Genomic DNA, 18,834 nt, shown 5'->3' with positions numbered 1-18,834 from the left:
GCACACTGAGGAAACAGAGATCTCTTCCAATCAGGCTTTTACTTTAGCCAGAGGTTGCAAACTGTTTTATGTGACCAATATGTTCTCTTAAAGAAATATGAATTAGTTGCGCTCATTTAAAAAATTGGGAAATTTCCCTTAAAAATCTGGAATTCCAGTTTAACAAAATAATTTTTGAAAGGAGTGATGGAACTGAATCTGATCAAGCCTCTGGATCTAGAGCTCCATTTGCAGGAGACAGAAGGACAGAGAAATATGTTGAGCTGCATCATGAGTGTGCAATAAGCAGCACCCAGACTATGGGGGAACTCTACAGGTCAAACGGACCTGGAGCTTCAATAGAGAGACTGTAAAGAAAAGAATGTGATGGAAGAGAAACCTGTAGATTAAGACAGACTTAAAGAAATAATAGATTTTTAAAAATGGACAAGACTATAGTATCTAGGGATGTACACTAGAAGTGCAAGAAAGTGATTACTATAAAACTTAGGAGCGTAGTTACTTTTAGGGGAAGAAGGGTGTTGAGACTGGGAAGAAAAACACAGAGGAGCTTCTGGGGTGACTAGCAACCTTCTATTCTGACTTGGGTGGTGCAAGGCTGTCTGCCTTATAAAAACTCATTAAACCATCCTTTGTTTTATATAGTTTTCAATATCTTTATTTTACATTAAAAATGTTTAAAAAAAGGTAATGATAATGGCAGTAACAGCCCATATCCTTCTCCTGCCGTCTCCTCCACCTTTCCCCCCAATAATCAGCTAGAGCTGCGTTTGCCATAGCTACCCTTTTTAAAGACTGCCATGTGCTCTTCAGTTTATGACAAAGGATGAACTTTACTTAGTTACAGTTCCTCTCTGACTTCTGGGTATATCCAGAACAGGATATTTATAAGGGACTCAAGACCTATGAAAATCTCCAGGTTTCTGGATATTCTCTAGAATATTCCATGAAATGTTCTCCATAATTATAGCAGGTTCAACAAAATTGAGATGTTAAGTTTAAGATTCTCGGCAGCGAACAATGGTCACTCAAAGGTGAAGCAACTTGCTGTTTTACCCTAGCCTTCCAGTGTGGATGCTTCAAATACTAAAATTAAAGTATTATATGTTGTGTCTGGTCCTTTATGATTAGTTGTGAATAAAGTCAATCACAAACTCAACTATATATAATGATTTCAGATAAAGTAAGCTGACACTAAATACCTCAGTACTTTTACCACTAATCAACTGAGTAAAAATATGAACATTTCAATGAACTAAAGGGAGAAGGTGATTTCCCAGTTGAGGTATTTGAAAAGCCCCACTTTTGTTTGACACACATGTAAACAGATAAAACTCTTTCTTGACTAAAACAATATTGTCCACTATATTTTAACTTCTTATGTATGGCTCAGAACAGGAAGTTGCTGATTGGAAAGCTACTACTTTTGTCTCTAAATCCCTTCTGTATGCAATAGACAGCCTGCAAATCTACCTTAACAGATATATGACAAAACTAGCATAGTAAAATGTTAATGGTAGAACCTAGGTAGTGGGTATATGGGTATTCACTGTAAAGTTCTTTCAACTTTGCTGTATCCTGGAAATTTTTCATAATAAAACGTTGGGGGAAAAATTCACCTTACCTCATAGTGCAGCATAAAGTTTTTATCATTTACTCCACTACAAACAAAAAGCATAATATTAAAAACATACAGATACAAATTTATTTCAGTAAACAACCAAAAAAGATTTAAAGGGATTTTAAAAAACAATGGGGTATTAAAGAGAGTTGGTCTGAAATTGAAAACCAGGAGAATCAGAAGGATGTCAGAGACAGTATTTTTTCTAGGGCTTATGAATGAATTCTATACAGATTTAGGAAAACAACTTTGCTTCAAATACAAGCACTTGAATATCCAGATTTGAATATTAAGACAGTAGATACATATTTTTTAAGCATTAATAACTGTCAGAATCCTAAATGTTACAAACACATTAAATCTCAGAGTTATGATCTTTCTCCCAGTCAACATGTGAAATGAAGATCAGTAACTGAAATGATATAGCTGAGAGCAATCAGGAGATCTAACAGGCAAAGATCTTCTCAGGGTTTGAAAACAGAACTCTTGTGACTATATCTAGAACAATGGGGAAGATAAGGATGAGAAGAAACAATTCCTTTCCTGAAGCAGGAAACCTGATTATCATTAACTGACGAAAAGACAGGCACATGAAGGGTCTTAGCACAAACAGTGTCCCCTTTTGGTGAGATTACAAAAGGCACCTCTCTGTGCAGAGGATTTAGAAAGTCTTGGGCTAGGACTGAATCTGCATAACCATAAACTGCAGCCTTGGGAAAAGAAATCTAAAAACTAGACTCCTTCAGATGACTAAAGGAATCATAGATTTGGGGAGCTAGAGAGGAGGATAGGGATCATTAGCGCATTACCCACACTTTACAAAATGAGGAAACCAAAGACCAGCATGGCTGAGTGACATGTGCCCCCTCACTTACATAGGTTACAGTCCTAAGACTAGAACATAAAGAAGTGCCCTAGCCAAGCCCAGTGCTCTTTCTTATGAAGCTGTGTTGCCTCCTAGAAAAGAAAGGAGTCAAACTGAAGAAGGGCAGGACAACTAAATTTTGGCCCAGATGGGAATTAAAAATACAGACAAAGGATAAGAGCTACCCCAAAGAGCATTTTGATTATGATGAGCAGTCCAGCCTTATACACACAGCTGCATTGTCAATTTTATCTGATACATCAAAAACAATTAGTGATGCTATCCTGAAGATACTAGCGATTATCCTCATCAGTTGGCTGTAGGAAGAGGGAGGCAGAGGTCCTGTGGTCTTCCAAGATCCTTAACCAGGGAAAGGGAAGCAACACTCTTAGGCACTGTGGAAAGAATGAACTGTGGCTGTGAGTCCCGGGACTCTGATGCAGTAATGTTTGGTGGGGATTGTAATACAGATTCTCATCATCTAAAATTGATCAACATGATTTTACTGCTGACTTTTTAGGAACAGAGGAGGACAGCTAAGTATTTTTTAACACAAATTCAAATGTGGCTTGGGATTAGACAAAGTTTTTTCATTTACTAACAGCTTCCAGATTCTTTTTAGCAACTGGGACTCTTGCTTATTTATTTGCTCTCTTGTTTACAGTAGAAAAACCTATCCATTTAAGATTACCCAGGAAATCTGGCCTGAGGAATGGTTCTGGAGACAGAGCTAAATATAGTCATATAAAGAATTAAATGGAGTCACCCCTGATGGCCTAGTGGTTAAAGTTCAGTGCTCTCCCCTTCAGCAGCCCAGGTTCAGTTCCCAGGCATGGAATTACATGACTTGTGTGTTAGTAGCCATGCTGTGGCAGAGGCTCACAAAGAAGAACTAGAAGCACTTACAACAACTAGAATATACAAGTATGTACTGAGGCTTTGGGGAGAGGGAAAAAAAAAAAAAGGAGAGAAGATTGGTAACAAACGTTAGCTTACGGCAAATCTTTCCCAACAACAACAACAAAAAAACCTTCTACAAAAAAAAGAATTAAATGCTTTACCAATATTTGTTCCAACCAATGAGTTAGAAGACAACATAGCAAAAAAAAAAAACCCCTTGAAATTACTATTATTTAAACAGAAAAATGAAATACAGAGATACAAGTTTGAAAAGTAATGAATAATATACCATATGAGCTTCAATTAGATACTAGAACATCATAACCAAAAATAACTTACTTTATAGCTGTTATTATTCGGTCTGACTTAATACTGGATTCTAATGAATCAAATGTAACGGTACAAAGCACCTAAAAAAGAAGAAAAAGAATTCCTCAGACTTTAATTTACTAACAACAAAGATGAACACTAAAAATATTTGAAGAACCAAATTAGCTCTTAAAGAAATGGAATAAGTACAGTCTATACAAAGCTTGCCATGGTACTTAATACAATAAACATTTGTTCATTCTATAAAGTTATATGTAAACCTCAATAACAATAATCCAAAAGTAAACTACGTATCACAGACTACAACACATAGACTGCAAATGTAAAGCACTATACTAGGAGTACTAGGGGCAGAGGACAGGAAGAGGAAGGAATATTTATAAAACCTGACCATAAAGGAAGCCTCAATAAACATTGAGCCAATAAAATTGTCTGCTTAAAATTAAAAAAAAAAATCAATCTTCTTTGGAGAGATATAACATAACCCAGAGACTCTACAATGTATTAGTCACAATGTTCAGGAGGCAACCTACAAAAAAACAGGAAATGGTGCCCATTCTCAAGAGAAAAGACAATGATTAGAGATTGACCCTAAGCTGATTCAGATGTTGGATTAACAGGCAAAGATTTTCTTTTCTTTTTTTTGAGGAAGACTAGCCCTGAGCTAACATCTGCCAATCCTCCTCTTTTGCTGAAGAAGGCTGGCCCTGAGCTAACATCTGTGCCCATCTTCCTGTACTTTTTATATGTGGGACACCTACCACAGCATGGCTTGCCAAGCGGTGTCATGTCCACACCCGGGATCCAAACTGGTGAACCCCGGGCCGCCGAAGGGGAATGTGCGCACTTAACTGCTTTGCCACTGGGCCGGCCCCAGACAAAGATTTTCAATAACTGTTATATTCAAGGACATAAAAAAGAACCAATGGAAATTCTAGAACTGAAAAATACATTATCTTATAATAGAAAGGAGATGACAAGAGTCGGTGAACATGAAGATGGATTAATGCAAACTGCCCAATCTAAAGAATAAACGGAGGGGCAGGAGGAAGGAAAAGAGTTTCAACACCTGTGGGACAATATCAAAAGGACTAAAATATGTACTTGCAATCACAGATGGACAGAAAAGAGAGAATGAGGTAGAAAAAGTACTTCAAGAAACTGGCTGAAATTTCTCAAGTTAAATGAAAGACACAAAATTATGGGTTCAAGCTCAGGAAACCCTTAGCAGGATAAATACAAAGAAAACCACACTTTTCATAGCCATACTGCTGAAAATTAAAGACAGAAAATCTTGAAAACACCCAGACAAAAACAATAAATAACATGCAAGGAACAATGATTTGAATGAGTCCTGATTTTGCATCAGAAACACTGGAGAAAAAAAGCAGTGGAACCATCTTTAAGTGCTGAAAGAAAAAAAGCATTGACCCAGAATCTATATTTAGCAAAAAGATTTTTTGTATGTAAAGGCAAAATAAAGACATTTCAGATAAATGAAAAATAAGAATTTGTTGTCCGAAGACCCATAGGACAATACTAAAAGAAGTCTTGTCAGATGGAAGGGAAATAATACTAGATGGAAACTTGGATATTCAGGAAGGAAAAAAAGCATGAGAAATGATGCAGGTCAAAATAAAAGACTGTCTTTTTCCTCCTCTTTACAATATAGGTGATTCTTAAAAATAAAAGTTATAACATTGCCTTGTGGCGTTTATAACAATGTGGATGTAACTCATAAGACAACTACAGCATAGAGGATGGAAGGAGGGGCAAATGGACCTAAATGATTGCAAACTTTCCTCATTTTAGGTGAAGTAGTACAAAATTAACTCCAAAAAGACCATGAACAGTTAAGGATGTATACTATATTCTCTATAGTAACCACTGGAAAATACTGTAGAGGTATAGCTAAAAAGCAAATAAACAACTTTAAATGGAATTCTAAAAAAATATTCAATAAATCCAAAAAGAAGGCAGAAAGAATAGAAAAACAAAAAACAGAGGAAGCAAAAACAAATAATAAAATGACAGACCTAAATTCAATCACATCAATAATTAAATTGAACATTAATGGACTAAACACTCCAGTTAAAAGGCAGAGATTATCAGAGTGGCTAACAAAAGTATGCAGAATATCTTAATGGAGTCACTTTGAAAACTTTATTAAAAGGCATAAAAGAAAACCTGAATCAAAGGTGAGATAGACTATAGTCATTGTAAAGACTAATTAAACTGTAAAAATATCATTTCTCTCTCAAATTAATCCATAAATTCAGTACAATACCAATCTAAATCCTAGAGAGATATGTTTTCATAACTTGATACAATACTAAAATTCAAATGAAAGAACAAATGTACCACAATAGCTAAGACAATTTTGGGGGTCGGGGGGAGAATAAAAAAGGGAGGATTTGCTTCTCAGATATTAAGACATACCCCAAATCCATAATAATTAAAACAGTTTCACACTGGCCCAGGAAACTTACAGAACAATACAAGAGAATATAGTTAAAAAAAGTATTTATAAACTTTGAATATGGTAAGGTGACATTACAAATCAATGGGAAAAATGAATTATTACTAAATAATGTTGTAAAATTGGCTCACTCTGGAGGTTTCCATCTCACACTGTGTATAGGAATAAGCTCTAAGATAGATGAATAGTCTAAATTTGATAGCTAAAATAGAAAGTTAATAGAAAAAGTATGTGCATAATTTTTTGACTTTGGGGTAAGAAAGGATTTCTTAAATAAGACTTTAAAAATACAAACCATAAAAGTAAAAAAGGGAAGGATTAACTACATCAAAACTAAAGATTTCAAGTTCACTCCATCATATTGTAGACTACCACAAGCAAAGTTAAAAGGCATATGATGGAGAGGGAGATGATACATACAAATTCTGGTTACAGAAAAGGATTGATATTTAAAACACAGAAATAACTGAAAAATAGTAGGAAAGACAGTAAATCATATTAAAAAAAGAAAAAAAATTGGCCAAAGGATATGAACAGATCATTTACAAAAGAGCAAACATGAACCAGGGCCATCACATTGTTCAACTCCAGGGACTGTATGAAAAGAGTGCCCTGGAGGTGTACAGACCTGAGTGTATGGTTTTATACAGTGACCATGTTGACTGGCTATTATATAAAGAGATGCTCAGCCTCACTTGTAATCAGGGAAATACAAATGAAAGCAAAGACATACCATTTTGTACCCATTAGTTGACAAAATTAAAGTAGCAATTAACATAAGAAAAAGAAAGAGGTATAAGCATAATACCATACACAAAACAATGGATACAGATATATGTTAAATAGAAGAGAATGGGTGCCTATTTAAGGGAAAAGAACAGGACTGAGGTACAGGCTACATGGAGAAAACAAATGAAGACCCTGAATAGACCAACAATGACAATATGCCATAAACTCAGGAGTATGAATGACTCAATTTTCCGCACCTAAGGTTAAAAGAAAAATACAATAAAAATACCAGATAATTCTGGAAAATGCAAAGCAATTTATAGTGACAAAAGCCGATCTGTAGTTGGCTGAGGAAAGGGAGGGGAGCAGGAGGAAGGGATTATAGAGAGGCACAAGGAAACTTCTGGGGGTGTTTGGTATGTTCATTATCTTGACTGTGGTGACAGTTTCCCAATTATATACATGTAAAAACTTATTAAACATACACTTTAAATATGTGCAGTTTCTGTACGGCAATCGTATCTCAAAAAAGCTGTTAAAAATCAGATATTAATCTGAATAGATAATACATTCTATATGATAAAAACCTATAGCGTCTACATAGTGTACTTCTGTTAGATCTAATCAAGCAATCCTGAATCAGCAAACAATTGTAGCTTTTTATATATCTTACCTGTGTTTGTCCCCTTTGAAATAATGCTGATCCATGAAGAATTTTAAACATATCTACCTCACAATTTATGTTCCTAAGTGAAGTTAAATCTCGACCATCACACCTATAGTAATAAAGGAAATAAGCATGTAAAGCAGTGTTGGAAATCAGAAAAATCACATATTTTCTTTTTATCCCTACCAGGAAGTTCTCAACCCCAGTTGCAAATCATAATCACCTGTAGAACTTTAAGAACTTTAAAAAATAATACACATACCTGGGCCCGGGCCCCACCCTAAGTCCCAGTGAATCAGAATCTCAGGGTTTGTGACCCATATACCTGTATTGTTAAAAAGCTCTGCAGGTAATTCTGATGTGCAGTCAGGGTTGGGAAGCACTGCTCTACACATGAGACCCACAGAGCGACAAACACATCCACAAAATCCACACACTCTTCTCATGTGAAAAAACCCAGTTCCTTAGTTTGAGCAAGTTGCCACTTTCAAGGCAACCTAACAAAGAAAGCACACACTTCAATTCCATCAAAAAAGGATACATTTACCTTTTGTATTCATTCAAAATAATACTTCTAAAAACCTCCTTCGAGACAACGTTGAAGGATTCTATTATTTCATATGGATCAACCTCTGGAAATTTTTCTATAGAAGAAAGACAAACCCAAACAAAGGTTTTGTTTTTTTGGAAGATACAATTTCTCTTAAGTTCACAGTATCAAATGAATTAACTATGGAAGTAAACCAAGGGAGCTGACTCTGAACATTAAGTCCTCAGGCAAACAAAGCAGATAAATCAAATGTTCCTCAAGTAGGAGAGACACAAGTATTACACCTCCAATGTATTGTTATTGGAACTTAGTTTGCTTTCTACCAGAACAAATAATTCCTTGAAATCAGCTCTCTATTGTATGTTACCTGGAGAAATTCAGCTAACCATATTAAGAAAAGCTCTAAGTGATACTTTTAAAGAGTAATCACCTTCACTCTTTGCTTTAGGAACTTTTATCTTAGTCTGCAAATAGAGGAATAATTTTCTTTATATATTACAAATCTCTAACGACTGTTTTTTTAGTTAACATTTATCAGGTTCCTTCATGACCCAGGTACATGTTTCTTTTTTAATGCCTTTAATCTTTACAACAACTTATGAAATAAATTCTATTATTAGATATAATAATATCTATTATTATCCCCATTCTACAGAAGAAAAAATAGGCCTAAGAGGTGGAATAAATTGCCTGAGATCACACATGCAGTAACTGACACAGCTGTGATCTGAATACAGATCTGTCTGCCTAAGCTTATGCTTTTAAAAATTTTAAGCTACTTTATCAGTTGATTTATGCCAAGTTTTTCAGCACTGTTCTCTCAAGCATTTGGTTTATTAAATATAACTTTAAAGTAATCAGAACATTAGAAATGGCCACAGAAAGATATATTAAGTATTGTATCTTCATCAGGCAAGAATAATTTTAAATATTATACTTCGACATGAACTTTTATGCTTTAACTGGGTTCACTTGGAGAGGAAAATAATTAGTAACAAAACATTTAAAATATTATCCTATGGGGGCCGGCCCTGTGGCTGAGTGGTTAAGTTCGAGCGCTGTGCTTCAGTGGCCCAGAGTTTCACCAGTTCAGATCCCAGGCGCGGACATGGCAACCCTCGTCAGGCCACACTGAGGCGGCGTCCCACATGCCACGACTAGAAGGACCCACGACTAAAATATACAACTATGTACTGAGGGGATTTGGGGAGAAAAAGCAGAAAAAAACCCCCAAAAACCGAAAAAACAAGATTGGCAATAGTTGTTAGCTCAGGTGCCAATCTTTAAAAAAAAAAAATGAAGATATTCTACTATGTATGATATAAACACAAAATCACTTTTCTTTTTAAATAAGGCAACAGGTGTTATACAACTTCTCATGCTTAACAGGATGAAATATAGTGAAAAAAGACTAACCTCTTTCAACGGCAGTTACAAGTAATGGCCTTAAATAGCAATGCTAACAGGAGAGTTTTTATCTTAAAACAGGATACTCAGGTGAGAGGATATTCGTCCATTAGCAGAAAAATTAACAAGAACTATATGTCATGCTTGGTAGACATTCAGTTTGTGTGTGATTGATATTATACAATAAAATCCTTTGCTTAATAATTTCTAGAGAGCGAAATTCTCTAAAATCTAAACTTCACAATTCCACATAATATCAATAACAATGATAACGGTTAATGTTTATTGAACACTTGCTATATGCCAGACACAGATGTAAATGATTTACTCCCCATGAACTAGATATTACTAGTTTTTCAATTTCACAGATTAAGAACTTAAGAATTTTAAAGAATATATTTCAGGTTTTCAAATGACAGGATACAAAGATATTCATGTTAGAGTCTAAGTGTCTGATCTAGATTAGGAATATTTCACATTCAACATTTACTGGTGCCCACTCTGTCAGGTGCGGTGCTGACCACATTCCTAGAAGTTAATTTAACACTAACTTTGGGACATATCATTATTGCAAATTTACTGAAGATAAAACTAAGGAGCAATGAGAATAACTGATTTCCTCCAAATCACACAACTAAAATTTAAACATCTATTATTTCCTTTAAAGATGTTTTTAAATTAAAAAAAAATTTACCTTTTAGTTGTTCCTCTGTATCTAATCTTATCTTGTTAACAGCTTCATCTCTGGAAATCTAAAAGAAAGTTGAGATTTAGTTATTATATATACATGGCAACGTTTAACACTTCTATTTTTAAATTATTATACAATTAACATATTGTAATAGTAGTCAGATCTCTCTAATGGCAGTATTCTTTAAAAGATTAGAACTGGTTATTGATTTACAAGAAATATTACCTGTTTAATTCATTCAAATATATTTACACACTTCCCTAAAACTTGTATTAATCAACAAAAGGAGAATGGAGAAGCAAACAGGCTTTTATTTAGCTTTCTGTTTAGAGATTTTTCATAAAAATAGGACTAACATTCATAAACATAATTATGTGATTTATGACAAAAAACAATTCCCAGAACCGAATACAACAATATATCAAAAAGATTATACACCATGATCAAGTGGGATTTATACCAGGGACACAGGGATGGTTCAACATCTGCAAGTCAATCAACGTGATTCACTACATTAACAATATGAGAAACAAAAACCACATGATCATCTCAATACATGCAGAGAAAGCATTCGACAAGATCCAACATCCATTTATGATAAAAACCCTCAATAAAATAGGTATAGAAGGAAAGTACCTCAACATAATAAAGGCCCTATGTGACAAACCCACAGCCAACATCATACTCAACGGACAAAAACTGAAACCCATCCCTCTCAGAACAGCAACAAGACAAGGGTGCCCACTTTCACCACTCTTAATCAACATAGTACTCGAGGTGTTGGCCAGAGCTATTCGGCAGGAAAAAGAAATAAAAGGAATCCAAATAGGCAATGAAGAAGTAAAACTCTCGCTGTTTGCAGACGACATGATCTTATATATAGAAAACCCCAAAGAATCCTTAGAAAAACTATTAGAAACAATCAACAACTACAGCAAAGTTGCAGGGTATAAAATCAACATACATAAATCAGTACCATTTCTGTATGCTAACAATGAACTAACAGAAAAAGATCTCAAGAACTCAATCCCATTCACGATCGCAACAAAAAGAATAAAATACCTTGGGATAAATTTAACCAAGGAAGTGAAAGATCTATACAATATAAACTACAAGACCTTCTTGAAAGAAATCGACGACGACATAAAGAGACGGAAAGACATTCCATGCACATGGATTGGAAGAATAAACGTAGTTAAAATCTCCATACTACCTAAAGCAATCTACAGATTCAACGCTATCTCAATCAGAATTCCAATGTCATTCTTTACAGAAATTGAACAAAGAATCCAAAAATTCATATAGGGCAACAAAAGACCCCGAATTGCTAAAGCAATCCTGAGAAAGCAGAACAAAGCTGGAGGCATCACAATCCCTGACTTCAAAACATACTACAAAGCCACAGTAATCAAAACAGCATGGTACTGGTACAAAAACAGATGCACAGATCAATGGAACAGAATTGAAAGCCCAGAAATAAAACCACACATGTATGGACAGCTAATCTTTGACAAAGGAGCTGAGAGCCTACAATGGAGGAAAGAAAGTCTCTTCAACAAATGGTGCTGGGAAAACCGGACAGCCACATGTAAAAGAATGAAAATCAACCATTCTTTTTCACCATTTACTAAAATAAACTCAAAATGGATCAAAGACCTAAAGATTAGGCCTGAAACAATAAGTCTTCTAGAAGAGAATATCGGCAGCACACTCTTTGACATCAGCTTCAAAAGAATCTTTTTGGACACCATAACCCCTCACATGAGGGAAACAATAGAAAGAATAAACAAATGGGACTTCATCAGGCTAAAGAGCTTCTTCAAGGCAAGGGAAAACAGGATTGAAACAAAAAAACAGCCCACTAATTGGGAAAAAATATTCACAAGTTATTTATCCGACAAAGGGTTAATCTCCATAATATACAAAGAACTCACACAACTCAACAATAAAAAATCAAACAACCCAATTACAAAATGGGCAGGGGACATGAATAGACATTTCTCCAAAGAAGATATACGGATGGCCAATAGACACATGAAAAGATGCTCATCATCACTAATCATCAGGGAAATGCAAATCAAAACTACACTAAGATATCACCTTACACCTGCTGGAATGGCAAAAATATCCAAAACCAAGAGTGACAAATGTTGGAGAGGCTGTGGAGAAAAGGAAACCCTCATACACTGTTGGTGGGAATGCAAACTGGTGCAGCCACTATGGAAAACAGTATGGAGATTCCTCAAAAAGTTAAGAATAGAGGGGCTGGCCCCGTGGCCGAGTGGTTAAGTTCACGCGCTCCGCTGCAGGCGGCCCAGTGTTTCGTTGGTTCGAATCCTGGGCGTGGACATGGCACTGCTCATCAAACCACGCTGAGGCAGCGTCCCACATACCACAACTAGAAGGACCCACAACAAAGAATATACAACTATGTACCAGAGGGGCTTTGGGGAGAAAAAAGGAAAAAAATAAAATCTTTAAAAAAAAAAAAAACAAAGTTAAGAATAGAAATACCTTATGACCCAGCCATCCCACTACTGGGTATCTATCCTAAGAACCTGAAATCAGCAATTCCAGAAGTTCCATGCACCCCTATCTTCATTGCAGCATTATTCACAATAGCCAAGTCATGGAACCAACCTAAGTGCCCAGCAACTGATGATTGGATAAAGAAGTTGTGGTATATATATACAATGGAACAGTACTCAGCCATAAAAAAGGACAAAGTCGTCACATTCACAACAACATGGATAGACCTTGAGGGTATTATGTTGAGTGAAATAAGCCAGACAGAGAACGATGAACTCTTTATGACTCCACTCATAGGTGGTAGTTAACATATGGACAAAGAGAACTGATGGGTGGTTGCCAGGGGAAAGGGGGGTGGAGGGAGGGCACTAGTGGTGAAGTGTTGTACCTACAACATGACTAATAATAATGTACAAGTGTAATTTCACAAGGATGTTAACTTTTATAACCTTAATAAAAAAATATATTAAATATATATTAAAAAAATTCCCAGAACAATTATATAAGAAAATTCAGGTATACCTACTTTATCATGTTCATAATCCGTAAAAACTGCATAGAGTCTTTCCATGGCGAGTCTATTTTAAGCACAAAATAAATGTCAGCATATTTGGAAACACAAAGCAGTGTCTATCACAAACAACACTGAACTATTTAATAATAAACATTTTATAAAGAATTAGAAATATGTATTGCTCTTTAACATTGCTAATATGATATAGAACATAATAATATGCTATAGAACATAAATTTCTTTCTCCCTCCCTCTCAGGGGAATCATTCACACATGGTACTATGCCCTCCCTTCTTAATTGTTTAATTAATTTCACCTTAGATTTTTATTATTCTCTCTCTCTCCACACAGTCTCTCTTTTTTTAACCTCTTGCTTTTTTTTCTTCTATCCATTTTGGTTGTTATTGCAGGCAAGTCTTTTATGGGGAACAGTTTATATAACGTTTTAATTTCTGATGGCTCTAAGACTGATACTAAGGGAAATACTAACTTTTTCAATTTATTTCAAATAAAATGAAATAACTTTCTGGTGATCATTCACATTTACTGAGTGCCTGCCTATGTGCAGGCACTATCCTAAGCACTTGGCATATAGTGGTGGTTATACTTGATTTCTTTTGGAGAATCTCAACAATTTCCTTAGATATTCAAATATTTTACACTTTATTCTCCTTTTCCTTGACACAGAGAGAAATGCAGATTATCTGAACATTGAACAATAAACTCACTCCCCCTTTCATTACAGGTTCACACTTAGGCCCTTAAAGAGGGATGTGGGTTTATCCTTTTGAAAGCATTAAATTGGTATTTATAGCAATGACTCTTAAAATGTGGAAGAGTATTACTTAAGAGGTAATGCATGGACAGTGCTTCCATTAACTCTGGTGACAATTTCATATTTTCTTTTGTACAAATGTTCTTACTTATGAGTGTGTTTCACAATCTCTGGCGAAGGGATAAATAACTTCTGAGGTGTCCTCTTGGTAACACCAATTTCTTTTACCAATTGCTGGATGCCCTGTATTATTTGTTGTGTATATTTTACTCCCACTTTGATAGCATGGCAAAAGTCCTGCTGTAAAATGTTCTCTGCAGAGGCTTCCAACATGACTATTTAAAGGGAAAAAAAAAAAAAAGATTGCCATTGAACCTTTTACCAATATAGTATTTTCAAGTACCATGACATGACATAAATACTACAGATCAATTTTGTTTATTAATGGTATATACAGCTTTTTGATTTCTTTCCTCAGAATCAACATACTTCCAAAATGTGAACAGTGGAGGATGAATAAAGAAACCTTGATATTTGAAGTTAGGTTTATATTCTTCTTAAATTTAATGAGGGATTTCTCATAAAAAATGAAACAGAAAAGAAAATAAACTATGCATATTGTTTTTTCTTTTGAGGAAGATTAGCCCTGAGCTAACTTCTGCTGCCAATCCTCCTCTTTTTGCTGAGGAAGACTGGCCCTGAACTAACATCCGTGCCCATCTTCCTCTAGTTTATATGTGGGACACCTACCACAGCATGGCATGCCAAGCGGTGCCATGTCCAAACCCGGGATCTGAACCAGCGAACCCCAGGCTGCTGAAGCAGAACATGTGCACTTAACCGCTGCGCCACTGGGCCAGCCCCTACATATTTTTTATAACAGCTTTATTGGATATAATTTAAATACCATAAAATACCACCTTTTAAAATATACAACTGCATTTATTTTTAATCTGTATTTGAAATGAAATTTAAAACTATCAGCACAGTAGTTATCCAATAAATGTTTCCTGTTTAACAATTATTTAATGTGATCTTCCACTTAATTCTGTCATTGTCACAATGTCTAATGCTTAGACAGGTGGGGAAATCTTTGCAGTGATACTGTTTCAAATAAGCCAACCAGAAGGCCCCAGCTACTACCATAAAAAGGTTGCTTTTATTGGTTTTGTAATAGTAAAACTCCTATGTAAAGCAGGGAAGCTCCAAGGTAGGGTTCTAGTATGGTATCTAGCTAAAATCTTCTATTCAGCTTTGGCTTTGGTTTCTGCAAGGCTGAATGACTCTTGCCTACTTGTGTGTTATTTCTGGCATTTCTCAACTTACATAAAGTAAAAGATCATAGTAGTGCATATTTACCATCATATGTAATATGTTTAACCACAATCATGTTGGTTAAGATTTATTATTATCCAATAAGTCACTTCTGAGGCATCTAGGTATAATCTAGAATGAAAAAAAATCTCCTTATGTTCTTTATACTTTGGAATTCTATCACTCAATTGAAGCAGACCTATGAAACTATACCAAAGATCTGACATTCATGTCATCAGAGTCCTGGAAAGAGAGGAACAAGATGGCAGGGCTGAAAAGTACTGGGGAACAAAATAGCTGAAAACTTAACAAATTTGGCAGACATAAACCTACAGATTCAAGAAGCTAAAGGAATCCTACTTAGGACACATCACACACCAGAAAGACACATCACAATTAAACTTCTAAAAGCCAAAGATAAAGCAAAATATCTTGAAACCAACTAGAGAAAAACGATACCTTACCCATATGGGAAAAGCAATTCAAATAACAGCACATTTATCATCAGAAACCATGGAGGCCAGAAGGAAGTGGTGTGATATTTTTCAAGTGATGAAAAAAAGAACTGTCAACCCAGAATCCTATATCTAGTGAAAATATTTAGGAGTGAAGGGGAACTCATGATATTAGATGAAGGAGAACTAAGAAAATTTGTCACCGGCAGACCTACTCTAGAAGAATGGCTAAAGGAAGTTCTCTAAACAGGAAGGAAACAATAAAGGAAGAAAACATATTAGGAACATATTAAGCAAAAATATGAGTAAATACAGTACATTTTCTGTCTCCTCTTGAGTTTTCTAAATTATGTTTGATGGTTAAAGCAAAGCAAAAATTTTAACAATGCCTATTGTGGTTCTAAATGTAAAGGAATATTAAAACAATTATAGTGTAAATGGGGGAGGGTAAAGAGAGTAAGATTTCAACACTTCACTTGAGGTATGAAGAAACTTCCTCTGACACCATGATACTGAGATGGTTATCTTCTTTTTCTCATCTGTAATGTCATGACATCCCTCTCACTTTCACAGAATTAAATTTAAGATTGAAAAAAATGTATGTAACATATGTAAATTTCACCTCAATAAATTGATTTAAAAAAGAATATTAAAGGAATATGGTCAAGAAAATGAATATTCCTCAAATAAACCTTGTTTTCACCAATTAAACCTCAAAGCAATTCATTTTTAAAAAAGCTTTAAAGGAAAATTCCTTATAGTTTTGAGTGTCTGGACCTGTGCTGTCCAATATGATAACTACTAGCCTTGTGTGGCTATTTACATTTAAATAAATTAAAATTACATAAAATTAAAAATTCAGTTCCTCAGTCCTCTAGCCACATTTCAAGTACTCAGTAGCCACATATTCAGATATAGAACACTTCCTTCATTGCAGAGAATTCCACTGGAGAGCACTACTATAGAGGCTAAAAATTTAAACAAAAAAGCTTGTCAAAATGATTGCTCAAAATTGTTAACCATTTTCAATAGTTGAAGATAAAGGACTTTTAAGATTAGTTGAAGCTATGAATTCTAGATACAAATTTCTTCTTAAAAATTGTTACTGGTATACTTTTTCCTGAATTATATCCTAGCATACATAGAAAGATTAGTGATATTAAATGCACCAGTTGAAAACAAGCATCTAAATAACATTGTGCAGAATAATGGTTGCTGAAGTAATCTAGCAGCTGACAGCACAAAGAAACTATTCTTGCCCTATAAGGTCATGCTTTAAAGATTCAGATTACTAAATAGTTTTATAATGAAATGGTGGCAGTTACTCTTTTGTATTTTTGTATCCCAGAAGTTCCACAATGGTGGTATTTGACTTGGGCCCAATATTAACTTTAACACATAAACATGGGGTCAAATGTATGTTTGGTGCACCTTTACAAAAGCACAGCGAGCTAGCTGAGTATCTTCCTGGAAATAGTGGAGGCTGGTAATTTCTGAAACCAGTCTTCTTACAGTTTGGTTCTGAATCACTCTCAGCCTCCCTCCAATTACTCAAGACTACCTTCTGATGGTTTATGCAGTCTCTAGAGTCTCATTCTTCCATCTAGAGAGCAAAACGGGAGACCAGCCAGCTGGAAGCCTGCCTACTGGGTTTCTATGGCATGGCATAGATGCAGTAAAGATCTTAGTTCATTCCTCCAGTGTCTACTTAAAATTAGAAGGGTTCAAGCTCTAAGGCAGATAGAGGCTATATGACTGTTTAGAAGCAAGTGTACTTCTGTGTCTTAATGATAATAGCAGGTATTAACGGTATGCCTACTAAGTACTAGGTATTATGCTGGATACTTTAGAAACCTAGATCCTAATTTTTTTTTTTTTAAGATGAAATCATTCTCTTTTTTAAAGACTGGCACCTGCGCTAACATCTGTTGCCAATCATTTTTTTTTGTCTTTTTCTCCTCAAAGCCCCCCGGTACACAGTTGTATATTCTAGTTGTGAGTGCCTCTGGTTGTGCTATATGGGATGCCGCCTCAGCATGGCCTGATGAGTGGTGCCATGTCCGCATCCAGGATCCGAACTGGTGAAACCCTGGGCTGCTGAAGTGGAGCGCGCAAACTTAACCACTTGGCCATGGGGCCAGCCCTGACCCTAATCTTCACAACAACCCTGTAAAGTAGCCAAATCAGTTTACTGATTGAAAGTAAATCAACACTGTAACTTTAAGCAAAAGAAAATTTCAGATGCTGACCAAGTGAACTTAAAACAGTAAACCAATACTTTGCTCAGGGCCCTTAATGAGATACTCAAATATGATGCAAGGGTCATATGTTATTCATGGCTTCCCCAAATCATTGGAATACTCTCTCTAAATTGTGATAGTTCCCCACAGTATGAATCCCACCTTCTAGAGGTAGAATCCAAAAACCATTTCCTTGCCTCCCTTGTTGTCAAGGATGCAGTCAAGTGTCACAGTTCTGCCCAATGAGATTTTAGGTAGAAACTGCTGTGTGGGGACTTCTGGGAAAGCTCCTTAGGAGGGTGACTCACTTAGTTGGCACACACCTTTTTGCTATTCCCCTCCTTTTTCTTCCTCCTACCTCTAAGTCAGATAAGTTGGCCAGAGTTCATAGCCTGTTCATAAGCATGAAGATGAGGGCCACACTTTGAGGATAACAGAGCAGAAAGCTAGAAGGAATCAAGATTTCTTAAAACATACTATGTTGCTGCTATAACTCTCTTGGACTCACTACTTCCGAATTTCTTTTACCTGAGAGAAAAATAAATTCCCATCTTGTCTAAGCCTTGTTATTTAGTTTAACAACATAATCTCTAACTAATATGTAGATATACATACAACTCCTGTTACATGTGTTTTATCTATCATACAGTACCTAATTCTAACTTACCAACATTCCAAAAGAAAAAGCTAGAAATGTGTTTCACACATTAATTGTACAAAAAAGCACTAAAAGGTTAGTAGTTTACGTATCATCAGAATGTTCCCATA

At 35.5% G+C, this 18,834-nt stretch overlaps 1 protein-coding gene and 1 long non-coding RNA gene across 9 annotated transcripts in view; one reads left to right on the top strand and one right to left on the bottom strand.

The window, feature by feature from the left end:
- The window catches only part of LOC138917691 (uncharacterized), a 389,144-nt gene that overhangs the window by 37,961 nt on the left and 332,349 nt on the right, over positions 1 to 18,834 (top strand). The window lies entirely within an intron of this gene.
- PNPT1 (polyribonucleotide nucleotidyltransferase 1) overlaps positions 1 to 18,834 on the bottom strand; it is a 46,370-nt gene that overhangs the window by 15,688 nt on the left and 11,848 nt on the right. For both annotated transcript variants that reach the window (XM_005599973.4, XM_023619659.2), the window contains exons 9-15: positions 14,206 to 14,392; positions 13,295 to 13,346; positions 10,243 to 10,300; positions 8,139 to 8,235; positions 7,598 to 7,700; positions 3,726 to 3,796; positions 1,625 to 1,661 (exon numbers count right to left, since the gene is read on the bottom strand). In XM_005599973.4, the coding sequence (XP_005600030.1) occupies positions 1,625 to 1,661; positions 3,726 to 3,796; positions 7,598 to 7,700; positions 8,139 to 8,235; positions 10,243 to 10,300; positions 13,295 to 13,346; positions 14,206 to 14,392 (605 nt within the window). The remainder of the gene's footprint in view (positions 1 to 1,624; positions 1,662 to 3,725; positions 3,797 to 7,597; positions 7,701 to 8,138; positions 8,236 to 10,242; positions 10,301 to 13,294; positions 13,347 to 14,205; positions 14,393 to 18,834) is intronic.

The sequence above is a fragment of the Equus caballus genome, chromosome 15 (genome assembly GCF_041296265.1).
Source record: "Equus caballus isolate H_3958 breed thoroughbred chromosome 15, TB-T2T, whole genome shotgun sequence".
NCBI lineage: Eukaryota > Metazoa > Chordata > Mammalia > Perissodactyla > Equidae > Equus > Equus caballus.
Note: the sequence above shows the minus strand (reverse complement) of the source record. Positions and strands in the feature narration are given on the sequence as shown.